The 19195-nt window shown below is 40.3% G+C and overlaps 1 protein-coding gene and 1 non-coding gene across 2 annotated transcripts in view; one reads left to right on the top strand and one right to left on the bottom strand.

Moving 5' to 3' along the window:
* The window catches only part of LOC145417510 (dnaJ homolog subfamily C member 5-like), a 259223-nt gene that overhangs the window by 124013 nt on the left and 116015 nt on the right, over positions 1-19195 (bottom strand). Inside the window, exon 3 of the mRNA XM_080286219.1 lies at positions 12994-13146. Coding sequence (XP_080142345.1) covers positions 12994-13146 — 153 coding nt within the window. The remainder of the gene's footprint in view (positions 1-12993; positions 13147-19195) is intronic.
* On the top strand, positions 14342-14460 carry LOC145417705 (5S ribosomal RNA). Its single transcript, XR_013900567.1, has one exon. It is a non-coding gene; the product is annotated as a 5S ribosomal RNA (ribosomal RNA).

The raw sequence follows: 19195 nt of genomic DNA, 5'->3' as shown, positions 1-19195 counted from the left end.
TATAATAACTAGATACATACAACAAGGTAAATACACATACAGGTAAGCCCTTAATTCACGCGAGGGTTAGGTTCCCAGACCCTTCGCGTATGTGGTAAATTCGCATATATGTTCTGCCCTTGTATGCACATAATTACGCATGTCTATACGTATATTACATCTGAATAATACTGTTTATGCACTACATACACCTTATAAACTAGCATTAAGTATTAAAAACAACAAAAATGTAAAAATTTAAAACTGAAACCTGACAAGCACAGGCGTAGGTGGAGACACTTCAGCAGTCTGGTGCACTAGCCCTCACTGCCTCCCGTATGCTACATTCTGCCTTCTTTATTGTATGAACATTTGACTCATTCACCCCAAACATGCGGTTCCAAGACAATTCACAGGCGTAGGTGGAGGCACTTTAGCACAGTCTGGTGCACTAGCCCTCACTGTCTTCCGTATGCTACATTCTCCTTCTTTATTGTTGGAACAGTTGCCTCACCCCAAACATACGGTTCTGAGACAATTCACCATCAAGTCAATTCACCGTCAAAACATGGACAATTCCCTGTCATTCTATTAATATACTTATTATTGATTAATTAATACTTTAATAACTAATTTTCAGGCAGATTTTATAACTCATATAAGTAAAAAACTAATGTACTGTACTTGCTAAATAAACTGGTATGTAAATAAATGACGGGGAATCGTCCTGACAGAGAATTGTCCCCGACATTCCTCCCTGAAGTTTGCCCAACACTTTAACTTTCTCTGTCAGCAACATCACTTTACAAGTCAGTTTTGGTGTGTTACCACATGCATCACTAGCACTACGCTTATGCCCCATGTTGACAGACAAGGCAAGCAATTACTGGAAGGCAGGAAAATAAGCCACAAATAACGATTTGCAAGTCATGCATGGTTCGACCGTCGGATTCAAAATGACTGTGTGGTGCGTGGTAGACCGATCTCCCAGGCTCCCACACACACATACACACACACACATACATATATGTGTGCACACGGGCAGCAGGTAGGCATTTTTTATATTTTATTTATCTTTCTTGTATATTGAAATTACTTATTTGAATACTATAATTTTGTTTTAATTATTGTATGAAAAATTCGTGGATAACCGAAATCGAGTGAAAAAAGTTCGCGTGAATTAAGGGATAACCTGTACTTAAAACTGTCCTCCTGCTACAGAAGACGACACCGACTATACCCACAAGGATGGTGTGTTTCCCATTCTCTTTGGTGACTGTGAAGACCAATCCTGAATCCACAAACTTTGCCACAGTCGGCAGGTTAAGTCCAGGTTTGTTGGGAGAACAGTTTTGGTTGTTCCTCTGTTGTCTATGCTCTTCTCTGGCCAAGTTCCAAGCTACTTCGTGATGAACTGTCCCATTGCTGCAGAAGGCTCACCATTGTTTTCTGTCTCAGGCATTGATTTCAACATCTTTTGGTGTGACAATGCATTCCTTCTGAGATATCCATGTATGATCTTTATATCTCTTCTTCTGTTCCCTTGGATTGTGGTATGCTGCAGGGAACTGGCCATATGGAACCTGGCAGGGAAGGTATTGCTCCAGCAAGTGGAACATATGTCCAACCCATCTCAGCTGCTTTTTAACCAGCATGGTTTCTATGCTGGTTGACTTTGTCCACTGGAAAATTTGTAAGTCAGGGATTCTATCCTCCCATCACGTCCAACGACGCACTGCAGGCATCAGATGTGAAACAACTCAAGCTGTTTGATGTGACACTGGTAGGCAATCCAAGATTCAGCACTACTTATGAGAGTGGAATGGCATACAGCCATATATATTGATCAAGCACACCCTTGTTATGCAATAGGGTTGTGTCAAGTGAAGACCTACTGCATAATGAATTATCACATAATTAGATCAGCATACCATGGGTTCAATGGGGTTAAGGAGGGTGACTTCAACTGCAAAGCTTCGAATTACCCAAATTTTAACTTCTGCCAGCCAGCCATCTATAGTTTGTCCTCAGCTGGTACAAGTTGTCACCAAGGGTTCCCCCCTCCTCCCCCAGCATGGGGGACAGTTGGAGGGCCTGGACGACCACTCCACACAAAAAGACAGGGTTATCACTTCACTTCATATCACACACTGCATTATTTATTATGCACTTGCGCTGTTATCTGGCAGTAGCAATGGTGTTTCAGTGGTCTTTCATGCACAAAATAAAATGAAAGGCAATGACCACTGCCAACGTAATCACTGGGTAGGCATCTTGACTCAGTCAGCTGTGTAGAGGTCCAAAAAGGGGATGATGGTTACATAAGGTTGACATGTCTTCCAAGTCACAAGTTTCAGTATTTCACACACAAAAAATATTACATCATTTAACAATGCAAACAGCACTATTTGTTAAGCACTTGTACTGTTATCTGGTGGTAACAATGGTGTTCCAGCGTCCTTTCATGCACAAAACAGAATGAAAGTCAACAATCACAGCCAATACAAACATGGCAGCCATTTTGGCTTGCGTGTATCACGGCATCTGCTTGAGATTCTCGGAGGCGAGTCAAAAATATCGTTGAAGTGAAATCGTGATTAATTTTTTAACATTGTGCTGAGACAAGATATAACTTTTTAATCATCAAACCAATGATTTATCACATAACAAGGCATCATATAACGAAGCCACAATGAACATTTGTCTCAATTCCCAAGTTGTGTTTTCCAAGACTCTTGATCTGAGATGTCCAAAAGATGCTGAGGTGTGGTTGATTCATGCACGGACTTCTGCATCAATGTTATATTTATCTGTGAGCACACTTCCAAGATGGGTAAAATTCTCCACCTGTTTTGAATTTCAGAAATGCAAAAGGCTCTGCTGGGTTGTTTCCCCAAGATATTATATCCGTTTTACTGACATTTATTCGGAACCCCAATGCATGGTATATGTTGGAGACAGTGGTGGGACTGTTGTAGGGCCTGTGGGGTATGTGAAAGGACAGCACAGTCATTAGCATAGTCTAGCTCTAGGAAATCACACACACACACACACACACACACACACACACACACACACACCAGCAAGGTTAGATTTACTGTTCACCAAAGAACCCGATGTAATAGAATCATTGAAATATCTCTGTCCTTTAGGAAAAAGTGATCATGTGGTCATTGAGTTCCAGATGTTAATAGGGAACGTCGAGCCAAGAGACGAGCTTCATAGACAGGGAAGATACAACTTTGAGAAAGCAAATTTTACAGGATTGAGAAACTTTTTTGAAAATGCGGATTGGAGAAAATACAGAGAAACAAGAGAGATACAGAGGAAGTGAGATATCTTTCTAGACCTCTATAATTTGGGAGTGGAAAAATTTGTACCAAGAGTAAGAGGGAAAGGAAACAGGAAAAAGGAGTGGTTTAATAGAAGGTGTATGATAGCAAAAAAAAAAAAAAAAAAAAAAAAAAAAAAGAGATAAGACATGGAACAATTGGAGAAAGAGAGGTAACAACAGAACAAAGGAAGAATATAAAAGAACAAGAAATGAATACACAAGAATACGTAGAGAAGAAGAAAGGAATTTTGAAAAAGGTATAACAGACAAATGCAAGGATGAACCCAAACTGTTTTATAGATTTGTTAATGGCAAACTGAAACAAAAGGAAGGAATCACCAAACTGAAAGTGGAAGGAATCACCAAACTGAAAGTAGAAGGAGAGGTCTTTAAGGATGCGGCAATGCAAGCAGAAATAATGAACAAACGTTTCCAGTCAGTTTTCACTAAAGAAAAGGAGCTTGTGGAAGGGGAGGGAGTGATTAGAAATGTTCCGGTGATGAAAGATATAAAAGTGGAGGTACAGGAAGTGTATAAATTACTGAAAACTCAAGATGTAAGGAAAGCCCCAGGACCTGATGGAATTTCTAATTGGGTACTGAAGGAATGCAGAGAACAACTGGCAGATAAAATTCACAGTTTAATCGTATGCTCACTGGCAGAGGGGAAAGTGCCACAAGAATGGAAGAGGGCAAATGTGGAACCAATTTAAAAGGGAGGAAACAGGGAAAAACCCCTAAATTATAGACCAGTGTCTCTAACCAGCATGGTTGCAAAATTGTGTGAGAGAATCCTGAAAGACAGATGGATAAAATATCTGGAAGAGATGAATATTTTGGCTGAATGTCAGTTTGGATTCAGAAGTAGAAGGTCATGTGTTTCTAACTTGTTGAGCTTTTACTTAAGAGCGATTGACGTGGTACAGGAGAGAGATGGTTGGGTGGATTGTGTGTACTTAGAGAAGGCCTTTGACAAGGTACCTCATAAGAGACTAATGTGGAAACTAGAATATATAGGAGGACTAAAGGGGAAACTTCTGGAATGGATGAGAGACTTTTTGAGAGACAGACAAATGAGGACAGTAATAAAGGATAGGATGTCTGGATGGAGGGAAGTAGCAAGTGGAGTCCCTCAAGGCTCAGTGTTGGCGCCAGTAATGTTCCTGATTTGCGTAAATGATATGGTAGATGGAGTGAACAGTTATGCAAGTCTGTTTGCTGATGATGTAAAGATCTTGAGGAAGGTAGAGGTTGAGGAGGATTGTAAAATACTGCAGGAGGATTTGGATAGGATACACAATTGGAGCCGGACATGGGAAATGAAATTTAATGTAAAGAAATGTAAAATATTGGAAAAGGGTAAAAGTACCAGGAGGCCATCACTGAATTATTTATTGGGTAATGAATTAATCAAAAAAAAGGAGAGAAGAGAAAGATTTGGGAGTGATGGTCCAATATAGTTTGTCACCAGAAAAGCACATTAACAAGATAGTTGGAGAGACTTATAAACTCTTGACTAACATAAGAGTAGCATTTCATTATATGGATGAGGAGATGATGAAAAAATTGATAGCGGCCATGATCCGCCCCCGGTTAGAATATGCAGCGGTAATGTGGTCCCCACACAAAAAGAAAGATATAAACAAGATTGAGAGAATACAAAGAACAGCAACCAAGATGGTCCCCAGTCTGACAGACCTGTCATACAGAGAGAGGCTGGAAAAACTGGATTTGCCTTTCTTAGAGGAAAGGAGAAAGAGGGGAGACATGATTGCAGTGTTCAGGACCATGGTGGGAGTAGATAAAATTGACAAAGAAGATCTGTTTGTATGGGATAAGAGAGCAACAAGAGGACACGGAATGAAATTGAAAAAGTCAAGCTGCTTGAAGGATATCAAGAAATATAGCTTTCCTTACAGAAGTATAGACTTATGGAATAGCCTGGACAAAGAGATCGTCCAGTCTAAAAACTTAAACGAGTTTAAAGCTAAATTCGACTTATTGAGAAACAGCGACGGAAACCCATGAGCATAGTACATTCCATGTATATCACAATTAGGTATATTAAGTAAATACTTAAATATTTGGAATGACTTAGACAAAGAGGTGGTGCATGAGAAAAACATTCATGTGTGTAAAGGTAGACTTGATAAATGTGGATATGGAGACAGGACAACACGAGCATTGCTCAATTCCTGTATACTACAAATAGGTAAATACACACACACAAAACCATACTGATTTAGGTGGACACACGACTAGGCATAACACAAGAAATCGCTAAGCAACTACTGAGTAAGGATTAAATGCTACTCTTAGTTTTTCATGTGTGCAACAGGTCAGCCTTAGATCTGTCTTCCTCAGTCTGTATTTACTTCTCCCTGTAAAGAAACTCCTTTTTCTTGAAAGCAATATGTACAGACATCTCAAAACAAACAGATCTTGATTACGGCTCATGGAGAAAACAACTTTCAAGTTTCCAGCCTTTTGTTTTTTCTATCAGGCATAAAAGAAACAACTGACATAGCATTTGTTATGAAAAAAATCATACAAACATGAATAATTTATAAATAATCACCATCATCCATACCTTTTTCCTTACCCAAGGATTGAATGAGATAGGGCACAGAAAAGATAAAAAAAAAGACACAAAAGAGGGAGAGCCATTAATACAATGCCCTGTGAAATATGCCAAGACACTCATTCACTCACCAGTCAAGCTCCTGGAGCAGACATCACTTCACAGACCTAATCATCTGCATCCCCCCCCCCCTCTTTTTTTTTTAATTAGATGCACTTCATAGTGCCTGTCACACTCAATCCACCACTGACTACCATAGAGGATAGAGAGAGAGAGAGAGTTGGGGGGGGGGGAGGCAGTCCTCTGTTCATAATGCATTCAATCATGATACCCTCTCAAGTTTCTAGCTTCATCAACTTCCATTCCACCTTCTTACCCTACTACACCTCCTGTCACCTTGAAACTCACATGTATATTACTCGTTTCATAAGCACACTCTTCTATCCCATAATAAACTGGGTTCAGTACTGAACATTTTTCATTATTCACATTATTTCTTATCCTAGTCACTCTACCTTTTTAACATACATTTTTCAACAATTCAATATCCACTTCTCTTATCCAAGACTTTCCACACCCATGCCATAGCAAAGTTACACACTCGTATGTTGATATGAGAACCAACACGCCTTCATTTTACCCTCCTGCAGCTTCGACACTTAAATCTATGTATAATATCAAAGCCATCACAGCACTAGCAACTTTCTTTTATGCCACTCTCCAATTCCTTTGTGTATTTATCTCCATTCTATCACTGTACCGAAGAACTTATTCTATCTATCTATCTATCTACTGCCAGACGCCATAATCCCGTAAGGGGTGGCCATTTGACTTTGAGTTATTTGTTTTACAGGGAGGGGCACTAACCCTCCACCAACCCACTTGTTGACATGTAGGGAGCACATGTGGTTTGGTTAAATGGTTACCACCCAGCTTTGTAAATGGTTTCTTGGCTTACAAGAAACCAATTGGCTTGTCACTCAATGTAAAGCCACCTGTGAAGAAAAGAAAAGCAATAAGAAGTGACAGGAAAGATAGGAGAAACAGGAAGAGAGGAGGGTGGGCACAGAAAAAGAATGATCAAGGCTAAGGAAGAAGTAGGCAGCATTACATCAAGTGAGTGGATGATGGTTGCCACCACCTACCACTAACTTATTCTCCCTCACCATTCTTCTATACTTGCACCAACACATTGCATTTAAACACATTACAACCATTTCTGTTTGGCATGGTGGAATGAAGAGGTTAAGAGAGCAATGAAGGAAAAGAGGAAGAAGTGGCTAGAGTGGTTAGATGACAGTTCAATTGAAATAAGAACTGAATATACTGAGTGCAAGAAGCACGTAAAGAGATTAGTGAAGATGAAAATGGAGGAGGTAAATGATGATCTAGGAAGAAAAATGAATGAAAATCACTCTGAAAATAGGAAGTTATTCTGGAAAAATGTGTGGAAATGTAGAAGTGAAAGTGGAAAGAAATGTGATGGTGTGAAGGATGTAAGTGGTAGATTACAGTATTAACCCATGGGAATGAAGTAAGGACCAGATGGAAAGAATATGTTGAAAGCCTGATGAATAGGAATAGAGTGTGCAGACCAACTGTACAGTAAACATGACTGGTTTTGGGGGTGTGCAGAGAATGAATGCAGAGCCAGGAAACATGACACTCGCACAGGTGAAGAGCGCTGTGAAGCGGCTGAAAAAGAAGAAAGCATCTGGGGTTGATGAGGTGTATGCAGAGATGATTAAGTGTAGTGGAGAGAGCGGAATGAAGTACTTGTTGGAGATACGTAAGAAGGCATGGATGAGTGAAACTGTGCCAGCAGAGTGGAAAAAGGCTGTGATTGTAACCCTGTACAAAAATAAAGGTAAGCGAAGTGAGTGGAAGAATTATTATGGTATAGGTTTATTGAGTGTGGTAGGGAAGGTATTTGGAAGAATTATTATAGAGAAAGTAAGAGAGATATTAGAAGTCCTAGCAAGTGATGAAGAGTGGTTTTAGGAGTGGCAAGGGATGGGTGGATCAAATACAGTATTTGCAGTGAAACAGACAGGGGAGAAGGCTTGTGAGGACTATAAGGTGTTTATGGCATGGCTCTGGAAAAAGCATACGACAAAGTAGACAAAGAATGATTGTGGAAGGTTTTGCGCAAGTACAGTGTAGATGGTAAGCTGCTAGGTGCCGTAAGGAGTTTTTATGATGATAGGCAAGCATGTGTATGGGTTAATAGGCATCTAAGTGAATGGTTCACAATTGGGGTGGGTGTGCGACAAGGTTGTGTGATGTCCCCATGGCTGTTCAATATCTATATCGATGGGGTGATGAGAGATGTAAAAACATGAGTAATGGAGGGAGGGATGGCATTGGTAATGAATGGTAATGGATGGAATATCTCAAATTTGTTGTATGCTGATGATGCAGTACTACTTGCAAATACTGCACAAGAGCTTGGTAGACTAGTGCAGAGTTTTGCTGATGTCTCTGGGTGTCATGCTTTGAAAAGAGAAAAGTGATGGTTATTGAGAGAGAAGGTGACTCCCAGTGTGATGTCACAGTGAACGAAGAGAGACTAGAAGTGGTGAGAGAGTTCAAATACCTGGGTACAATAACAGAAAATAGAGGAAAATGTACAAAAGAAGTGGAAAGTAAAGTGACACAAGGAAGAAAAGTAGCTGGTGCAATGAAGGTCTTGATAAGAAACAGACGCTAGAGCGTTGCAGCTGCACGAGGCTTAAATGAAGAAGTGTTAGTGCCAACTTTAACATATGGATGTGAGACTATGGTGTGGCATGAAAATGAAAAGTCAAGAGTGAAAGCAGTAGAGATGGGACTGCTGAGGAATGTATGTGGAGCACAGAGAGTGGATAGGATACAAAATACTGTGATACATGAAAGATGTGCAGTGAGGAAGTCTATAGACAACAGATTTGAAGAGAGTGTATTGAGATGGTATAGTCATGTGGAGAGAATGGATAACAATACAGTGGTGAAAAAGGTATATCTGAGTGAATTTGAAGCAAGGAGGAAGCAAGGCAGGCCAAGGAGAAGGTGGAGAGATATGATGGATGACTGTGCGAGGAAGAGAGGTTTGGAAGTCGATGAGGCTAGGGACCTGACAAGAGATCGAGCTGGCAGGATGAATGTTGTGAGGAGAAGTGCATGATCAGGGACTTGGCACCCGTATTTAATGACACCATCCAGATTGATTATCAGACACATTTATGTGAAGCTACAGAACATGGTGAATGTTTTTGGCATATCAGATAGAGCCAGGATTCCGGGGGCGTGAATGGTGAGCGAATGGAAGCATGGCCCATTGGATTGGGCAAATCTGGGCTGTCTGGACATTGCTACTCCTCACCCTGCCCTAAGGTGGGAAAGGAGGTCTGGATGATGATGATGACAACCATTTCTGTAGTCTATCTACATAAACTTACAAAATACCAAACTCATGCAGAGGCATAAAACCATGCACTGGTTTGTCAAGTTCTTGTTCACCTTTGGCAGTGAAATCAGATTTTATATACTCCAACTTTCCCCACTTATCACTATCTCCACCCCATTCTCCATAGCTCAAGTTTTCACTTCTCTCTTAACCCAATCCATATGCTACATTTATTGACTAGCCATGGATGCGTTACACACTTTTGTCTCATTCCAACAACGATATGATGTCCACATAATCTTACATATGCTTCACTGCCACAATAAAAACCGTTTACAGTACATTTACCTACCTTAAACTGTTTATTATTCTACTCTATTCATGTCGTGCATACATACAGGTATCCCAAGAAAACCTAAATTATTCAGTAATTTATCATTCATAATTATCCTTGAAATAATGGGTAAATGTTTTACATGCAGCAAAGTTTAAATAGGAGCTATAAAGTGATCGTAATGGGCGATATGAATGGAAGAGTAAGTACTATACCTCATACCAATTAATCTGGCCAGGCATGTATGGCAACTCTGTTCCTGCCGAGATTCTGATTGGCTGGAGGTGTTTGTTTGATTTCGTTGTTGCTAAAACTGATACTCTTTTTATTATCAGATGTGATACTGAGTTTGTCGACAATACAATTGTCCAAAGCAACAAGAAATCCTTTATATACTTATCAACAATGAATTTTTCGTAGGAAGATAAAGATATTGAGTCAACAAAGTATTATAACAGTCCAAGTCAAGGTCGCATTCAAACAATTCCTTTAAATCTCCGACATTCAGTAATATAACAGAAAATTAAGGAAACCTGCTTAATCTAAGCGGTGGTATAACACATATTTAAATTTTAAGATCAGTCTGCACCTTAAATCGTGCCACAACTCTGAATACAGTAATCACTCTAATATCCGGACGCCCAATACCCGAACATCCCCACTATCCGGACATAAGAATGTTTCATACCGTACTTTTTTCCATGCTATACTTACCTCATTTCACTCTTTAATGTCCTTTATTGGTGTGAATAGGGTGTTAGTAGCTATGCATGTGCAGTAGGAAGGTGTTTTTCTGAGTTAGGCTAGGTTAGGGTTCATAAGTACCAGTCCAGGAGCCAGTCACCAGAATGTTTATTATTGTATGAACCTACTTCTAAACCCTCATTTTATGTTTCTTTTGCATTTATTTCAGTCATTTATGTGCCTTATTGGTGTGATTTGGGTCTTAAATAGGTGCTATGCATGTCCAGAGGGAGTTGTATAGGTGTTTCTCTGAGTTAGGGTCCATAAGTACAAGTCCATAAGCTGGGGCCCAATATCCGGACCTACCTATGGCTCTATTACGTCGGATATTGGAGTGATTACTGTTATTAAAAATTCTAATGAAAAGACGAGTTCTGCGGGGAGGGAGGTTTGAAAAAATCGTGAAAAATCAAAGTAAGCTAAAGGAAAACTCTTTCATTATATATCCTCTATTATCACAGTACGGACTGATCTTAAAATTTAAATGTGTTATACCAACGCTTAGATTAAGCAGGTTTCCATAATTTTGTTATATTACGGAGTGTCAGAGATTTAAAGGAATTGTCTGAATGCTGACCTTGACTTAGACTGTTATAATACTTTGTTGAATCAATATCTTTATCTTCCTACAAAAAATTCATTGTTGTTAAGTATATAACGGATTTCTTATTGCTTTTGATGATTGTATTGTCAACAAACTCAGTATCACATCTGATAATAAAGAGAGTATCGGTTTAAGCAACAACGAAATCGAACAAACATCTCCAGCCAATCAGAATCTCGGCAGGAACAGTGTTGCCATACATGCCTGGCCAGATTAATTGGTATGAGGTATAGTCCTGAGGATGACATAATGGGTTGTAATGGAGTACCAGGAGAAAATGATAATGGGAAGTGACTGAAGGGAATGGGGATCATGTTGAAAGGAGCCTGACTGATTATGTGCTTGCAGAGAGGTCGATGCTGGGAATCAGTACTGATATGAGGGCCGTGAGAGGACGATGTGGAGGTCTGTCAGATAACATGATTGTGGTATTCAAGATCAAGCTGAGAGCAGTGAGGTGGACCAGGAGAGAAAGGAGCAGTCAGGGAGAAAGACTGGACTCGAGAAGCTGAGGATCAAAGAAATGGCAGATGAATACATGACCAAAGTAGGGGAAGAGTTACAATCAGGGAATTGGAATGAAATGGATCTAGACAGCCTGTGGCATGCATATAGGGACTGCTTAGTTAGGAATGCTATAGCAGTGTGTGGTGTGGCAAAAGGAACAACAAAGAAGAAAGGTACAGCATGGTGGGATAAAGAGGTTAAGAAAGCAGTGGATGAAAAGAGGAAGACGTGGCTAAAGTGGTTGCTGAACAGGGGTTCAATTGAAATAAGAACTGAATCTATTGAGAGTAAGAAGCATGTAAAGAGACTAGTAAAGAGGAAAAAGGAGGTGGTAAATGATGATCTAGGAAGAAAAATGACAGCAAATCACTCCGAAAATAGGAAGTTATTCTGGAAAGAGGTGTGGAATGTAGAAGTGACAGCGGAAAGAGATGTGAAAGTGTGAAGGATGTAAGTGGTAGCTTATTAACCCATGAGGATGAAGTAGGGACCAAACAAAGAATATTATAAAAGACTGATGAATGGGAATAAAGTGAGCAGAGCGGAGTAACCATGTTGGGTTTGGGGGGTGTGCAGAGAAGAAATGCAGTGCCAGGAAACGTGACATTTGCACAGGTGAAGAACGCTGTGAAGCGGCTGAAAAATGGGAAAACAACTGGGGCTGATGAGGTGTATAATTTATATTTGTAAAAATATAGGAATTAGCTCACTGGATGGAAATATCACAATTCTGGGGGCCATTACTGAAAAAGGGGCCCTGAGTGGGTGTCTAGTTTGCCCATGCGGTTGAGCTGCCACAAAAGGTGGCGATACCTCAGTACAGAAGTGTGTTTACACGTAAGTGTTGGCTCTGAAGATAAGGATTTTTCATTCTAATACATTTAATATCATAAAGACTATGATAAACCAGTAACTACTACTTACAAATATAGTACTAGCATGTGGTGGAAGGAATGACTGTCTATGATGGGAAGGAGATACTGGATCTTTACACAACACATTCTCCTACTATACGTTACATTATCCTTTTCATATTGATCATTAGCAGCAAACTATTTATTTCATAAAAATGAAAGTCCAAGAACTTAATATGCTCACAATAAAAAGGGCCAAATAGCTGTGATTGGTTGCTTCCCAATGCAGACCAATGTCCAATGTTCACAACTGAAATATTAGTTTTCTTATAAAAACATCCTACAGACACATTTAAAATCAGCTGCTGTTATTTCATCTGTAAGAGAACATTGATGGCAGGTCCATTAAAAGGGCCAAATAAAAGTTGTGGTTGGCTGCTGCCCAAAACAGACCAAAATCAAATGTTTAGAAATATTTGATTTCTTATAACACTATTCTACTGTCACATTTTAAAATAATTTGCTGTCATTTCACCTGTAAGAGAACATTCATGGCAGGTCTCTGATAATCTACTACTAGTTGTCTGAAAAATATTGTGATATTTTGGAGCATACCTCTGATATATATATAATGAGGACTTACTATATTCTACAGTTAGTAATCAGACTTACCTTGCACCAGCTTGAGTTGACTAGGAAGTAAGTGTTAACATTTTCTTCCCCAAACTGCTCAGCAATGTACAGACCAAGGGAGCCATAGTTGTCATATATATTGCGCTTGGTTGGGTCGCTCAGGATACCATGTGCTCTGTTTACCTCCTTGAACTGTGGGATGATTACTCTTAGCAACATTTCACACAGAAAGGGGAGGGGGGAAAGAACAGAAGGAAATTTCACAATAACTGTACTTTGTCCACTTTAACTTGGACTAAAATTGTCATTTCTCAGTTTTGAACTCTAAGTAGTCACAAGATACACTAGATCATAGCACCAATCACAAAGACAAGTTATGGAAAAGGATGTTGAGCATTAGTTTTGTCTTATTCTGCCACAGGTCAACAGCAACTATATAGCCTGCAAACTGACAAATTTTTCCACCAACTAAAAAAGTGGAGAAAGTACAGAAACTTTCCTCCAAAACACCCCTCTTGTAAATGTTATAATAATATAAGTAGAACCTATTCCATAATATATAATTTTGGTACAAAGGCAATATACAGACCACTTCTGGCAAAACTGGTTCACTTTAAAGGTCCGGGGCAGCTTTGAACTATGACTTTAAAAATCCTTATTCTCCAAATGTTTATCAGACTAAAATAATATCCTAATCAGATATTGTTCAAATACCAGGTATCAACCAACATATCCCCATAAAGCAACTACTGTATGAGACCCTCCAGCAAGTCATCAGACCAGCTTCCATGATTATCTGAAGAACAGTCCACTGCCATATTTTTTCTTCTTGTTACCACCAGATGTTTGTACTCAGCTGAGCGAATATTTCTCATACTGGAGGGGTCTGATAAAGCCTTCGTTAACTTACCTTCTCCTAAAGGGCTCTTGTAAGTTGCAAAAAGTACAGTTATTTGGTTATAGCTTGATTAAAATGAAAAAAGACATCATCAAGGTGATGGGGTTAAGGTAAAATAACCAAGAATTTGGACAATTTTTCACATAGAATAATGGATGAGTTAATACTGTGCACCAACTTCATCACCATCATACCACCTCTTTTTCCCATTCACAGGCAACAAGAAGTGATTATATCAAATACAATGCTCTCTTATTATCCACAGGGGTTAGGTAACAGAGACACCAGCGTATGTTAAGAATCCACGGGTGTCTGCTGCCCCCCTTAAAAACACCCCTTGACCCCCCTTACCCATTTGGCTGCAGCGACTGTGATGACAACGTACTGACTGTGCTCACTACAGAGAAATGGGAAAAAAAAATTGTGTGACTTCAACTCGTGTTTAACCCCTCTGTGAGGCAATTCGGAATCCGCAGATATGCCCTGGGAGGCAACGGCCATACCACGTTGAGTACACCGCTTCCCGTCTGATCAGCGAAGTTAAGCAACGTTGGGTGTGGTTAGTACTTGGATGGGTGACCGCCTGGGAACACCAGATGCTGCTGGCATAACGTTCTCCCTACGTGTCAAGTGGGGTTGGTGGAGGATTAGTGCCCCTCCCTGTAAAACTATTGACTCTAAGCCCTTGGCCACCCCGTTTGGGATACAAGGCGTCTGGCAATGAATGATGAAAAAAAAAAAAATTATGATTTATGTGTTTGGAATGATGGATAATGATGAAATATCAATAAAAATAATAAAATAAATATATTTTACCTACCCATTACTGAAGGTACAGCCGATGAATTCAATATGGATAATCCATGAGGAAGCCACAGAACGTAAACAACTTTTTTTCCATCTGTTGTTTTCACTTATAGTTTGAACAGAACATTCTTTTCTTATTAGAAAAACTTATTTCTCGGTTCTGTGTACAATTATTTTCAAAACAAATAATCAAGAATTTCACCATCAAAAAACAGGAGAAAATACTCCATTTCAGAACTGTTTTTGTCTACACCAGCAGCCCTTGTCACTCCACTGTGAGTTGCATCAAATTTATAGCAATTTGGTATGAATCTATCACCATTTGCCCAGATAAACCCAGATCCACCAGCACTACCAATACCACCAGGCCTATGGGGAGGGTCACACACCCTGGGGTCATCATCAGCATCTTCATCATCGCTTAGGTCTGAATCATCATCACTCTCGTTACTCACGGGAATAAATCCATCACTGTCACTGTCTGCCATCCCCTCACTGTCACTACCACTCTCCTGGTCATCACTATCGTACTCCAAACCTGGCGATAACTTACGTTTCACGCCAATACTACTCACTGATACCCCAAAGGTTGATGGAGTTTGTGTATCACTGGCTGAAAATCCTTCAAAATCGGTGATGTCATGCACTTCCCTCTCTTCACCGAGTCTACTAGTCACTGCAGAGTTCTCCAAGTTGCTATTCAGTTCTGCCATATCATCTGAAGCCTGTGTTGAGGGCGAAAAATGAAGATTTCCCTCTAACTCCATGATAAACACAATCGTGTTGCCTTAACCCTGCGTGTGTGCAGACGTGAAAAAAAATCAATCGGCCACATTTACCGTTATTATAGCATATTTTTGAAGCATTTTAGGCATAAGTTTGTTTGTAGAAAATTATGTTATGATTTATGAGTCAATTTTAGATAATTATTTGAGCATTAAAAAAAAAAAAAAAAAAAAAAAAAAAAAAAAAAACCACCCCAAAACCCAGTACATTTGTACCAGCAGGTTTGTTTACATATGACGTCAGAGCCCAGACCACTCTGAGTGCAACATGGAAGGTGGGGAGTATCAAACGATGTTACCCGTCGCCTGAGGCTCTGTTACTCATAAGTCCCGACCCGGTATCCATCAAGAGAACCCGTCTTAAGACCCAACCCGGACTTAAAGGGTTAACCCACTCATCGTTAATCTTGAGAGCTAAAATTTCTGTCAAACAAACATCAATCTCTCAACTAAAACACTTTTAGCCAGTCTCCTATGATTTTGTTACGATATTCCAGTGTTTACATTAGACTTTAGCAGAACAGTAACGATGTGGGGAAAATCATTAGAAACTTTATCAAACTTCATGAATGACTTAATAACCACTTACTTTTATAAAGCTTGTTGATATAATGTCATGAGTCATATCATAGCATTGCTGCACAGTTTGCAACTGCAAAAATGTTTGCTAACAAATGCATTTAGCATCATGACTTCTCTGATTATCGTAAAAATATCACTAAATCACTTGCATTTTATCACAGTAATTCACAATATAAAATAACACTTTCAGCCACTCTCGTATGATTTCAGTGCAATTTGGATGCATATTGCTTCACATTATTTATGCGAGAGAGGGAGGGGGGGGAAGGACAGGAAACCGGTTTAGACCAGCTCATCGAGGGGTACAAGAGAGAGAGAGAGAGAGAGAGAGAGAGAGAGAGAGAGAGAGAGAGAGAGAGAGAGAGAGAGAGAGAGAGAGAGAGAGGGCAGCAAACCAGTTTAGACCAGCTCATCGAGGGTAAACCCTAACTTTTCCCCCGATGAAATAATGGCATTAATATATGAAGTGGCCAAAAAGAAGAGTGTTACATTTGATTCACTGGATAATGCTGGAGGCGTAGACTGTAGCACCAGTCGAGCAGGGCAGTACTCACAAGGTGGATGGAAAGCTGATGACAAGGAGAGCTGGAGCTCCCGTTTCATCAGCCCTCGGGACTAGGTCCCGACCATCCCCCTTTGCTGAGCTTTCTCAGTGTCTCAGTAACACAGAGAGTAGGCCAGCATGCTCTCCAATACAAGTTTCTCTAACTATCAACACCAAACTACATGCACAGTACACACCACACTGTGTTTATGGTCCCCCCCCCCCCCAAGGAGGGGACCATAAATGCCCCCACCTTCCGCCCCTCTCCAGGTGACGACTCGAGCTGCCTGGAACCACTGTCTCACTCTCTTCTTCATTTCTGCAACATTCACGGCCTTACCTCTAACTTTCACTCTGTTGAGCACCACCTCTCCTTTTCTAAACCTCACCTTTTTCTAACTGAGACTCAGCTGTCTGAGGCAACTGACAGCAGACCCTTTTCTGTTTCCTCCTACTTTCTCTATACTCATTTCAAAGCCAAAGATGGCTGTTGTGTATATATATGTAACGACTTATCTTGCTCACATGTTCCTGAACACGAATCTTCTGAATTCTCTACACTCTGGCTTCGGCTTTCCTGTCATTCTCTGACTATATATATCTGCGCTGTTTACTTATCTCCTAATTCTACTATAAAAAATTCTTCGACTATATTACTTCTACAATGGAACACATTCTATCCATTTTTCCTTTCTCTGAAATCTCCATTCTAGGAGATATCAATCTTTACCACCACCATTGGCTCTCCTCTCCTTTCACTGATCGACCTGGTGAAAAAACCTACATCTTTTCTATCCTTAATGACCTACAGCAGCTTGTACAGCACCCTACCCGTATGCCTGACCGCCTTGGAGAGAGCTTTAACATACTCGACCTCTTCCTTACAACTAATCCTTCTGCTTACACTGTTAATCTTATCTCTCAGTTGGGCTCCTCCAATCACAACCTTATCACCTTAACAAGTCCTATCGCTCCGGTAAGGCCTGTGGATCCTCCAAAGAAACGTCGTCTGTGGCACTTTGGAGCTGCAAATTGGGAGGCCCTCAGGCAGTACTTCTTTGATTTTCCCTGGAATGATTATTGCTTCCATGGCCGGGAGAAATCTGAGTGGTTCTTGTGTATTACGGATGTTCTTCTCTCAGGCATGGAAGCATACATTCCTTTCTTATAGCCCCTGACTAATGCAAGAAAGCTTTGGCTTAATCACGCTTGTTCTAATGCTGTCCGCAACAAGGAGAGGGCCTATAAAAGGTACCGGAGCCATCCCACCCCTGAATCACATCTTTTGTACGTTACTGCCCGGAATTGTGCTAAGTCTGTTCTTCGCTCTGCTAAAAATAATTTCATCCATACTAAATGCTCTCAATTCTCCAACTCAAATTCTTCCTGCTCCTTCTGGCACCTTGCCAAAAACCTTTCTAACAACTTTACCTCATCATCCTTCCCTCCTCTTTTCTACTCTGATGGCTCTGTAGCTATTTCTTCGACTGATAAAGCAGATCTCTTCGCTCACACTTTCTCCTCCAATTCCACCTTAGACGATTCCAGTGCTGTTCCTCCATCACTTCTCCCCTCTGACTTCCTCATGGCTGACATTAAAATTTCTTCAGCTGATGTATTATCTGTCACCACAGGCTTCAATACTAATAAGGAATATGGGCCTGATGGAGTCCCTCCTGTTGTTCTCAAGAACTGTGCTTACACCCTGCCTAGGCAAACTCTTTCGCTTTTGTCTATCAACTTGTACCTTTCCTTCTTGTTGGAAGTTTGCTCTCATTCAGCCAGTCCCAAAGAAGGGTGACCATTCCCAACCCTCTAACTATCGTCCAATTACTTTAACATCCTGTGTCTCAAAAGCTTTCAAGTCAATTCTTAATAGAAAAATTTTAAAGCATCTTTCCTATCACAACCTTCTTTCTGATCGTCAGTATGGGTTCTGTCAGGAACACTCCACTGGCGATCTTCTCACCTACCTTTCAGACTCCTGGTCATCCTCCTTTCGGGACTTTGGCGAAAGCTTTGCCACTGCACTTGACATCTCAAAGGCTTTCGATCGAGTCTGGCATAAATCCTTAATTTCCAAACTACCCTCTTACGGTTTCTATCCTTCTATCTGTGCCTTCATCTCTAGCTTCCTTTCTGGTCGTTCTATAGCCACTGTTGTAGTTGGCCATCGTTCTTCTCCTAGATCTATCAATACCAGTGTTCCTCAGGGCTCTGTCCTATCACCAGCTCTCTTCCTTTTATTCATCAATGACCTTCTAAGTTGAACATCTAACCCTATCCACTCATACGTTGATGACTCCACCCTTCACCTTTCCATTCAGTTCCCGCAACATCCATCTCAGCAGTTACTTCAACAAACAAGGGATGAGGCTATGACACACTTAATGTCTGACTTGGCTCGTATCTCTGACTGGGGTAAAAATAATCTCATTGTTTTTAATGCATTAAAGACTCAGATTTTACACCTATCAACCTAACAAAATCTTCCACAGGTATACCCACTAATGTTTAATAATATTCAGCTAAATCCTGCATCATCCCTGAACATACTTGGGGTTTCATTTACTCGGGACTTATGTTGGAAAGATCATATTACATCTCTTGTAAAATCTGCTTCCA

Source organism: Coenobita brevimanus, chromosome 110 (assembly GCF_032717465.1).
Source record: "Coenobita brevimanus isolate Jiangsu-jjx chromosome 110, ASM3271746v2, whole genome shotgun sequence".
Taxonomy (NCBI): Eukaryota; Metazoa; Arthropoda; class Malacostraca; order Decapoda; family Coenobitidae; genus Coenobita; species Coenobita brevimanus.
The sequence above is the reverse complement of the archived record's forward strand: the minus strand, read 5'-3'. Positions and strand labels throughout refer to the sequence as shown.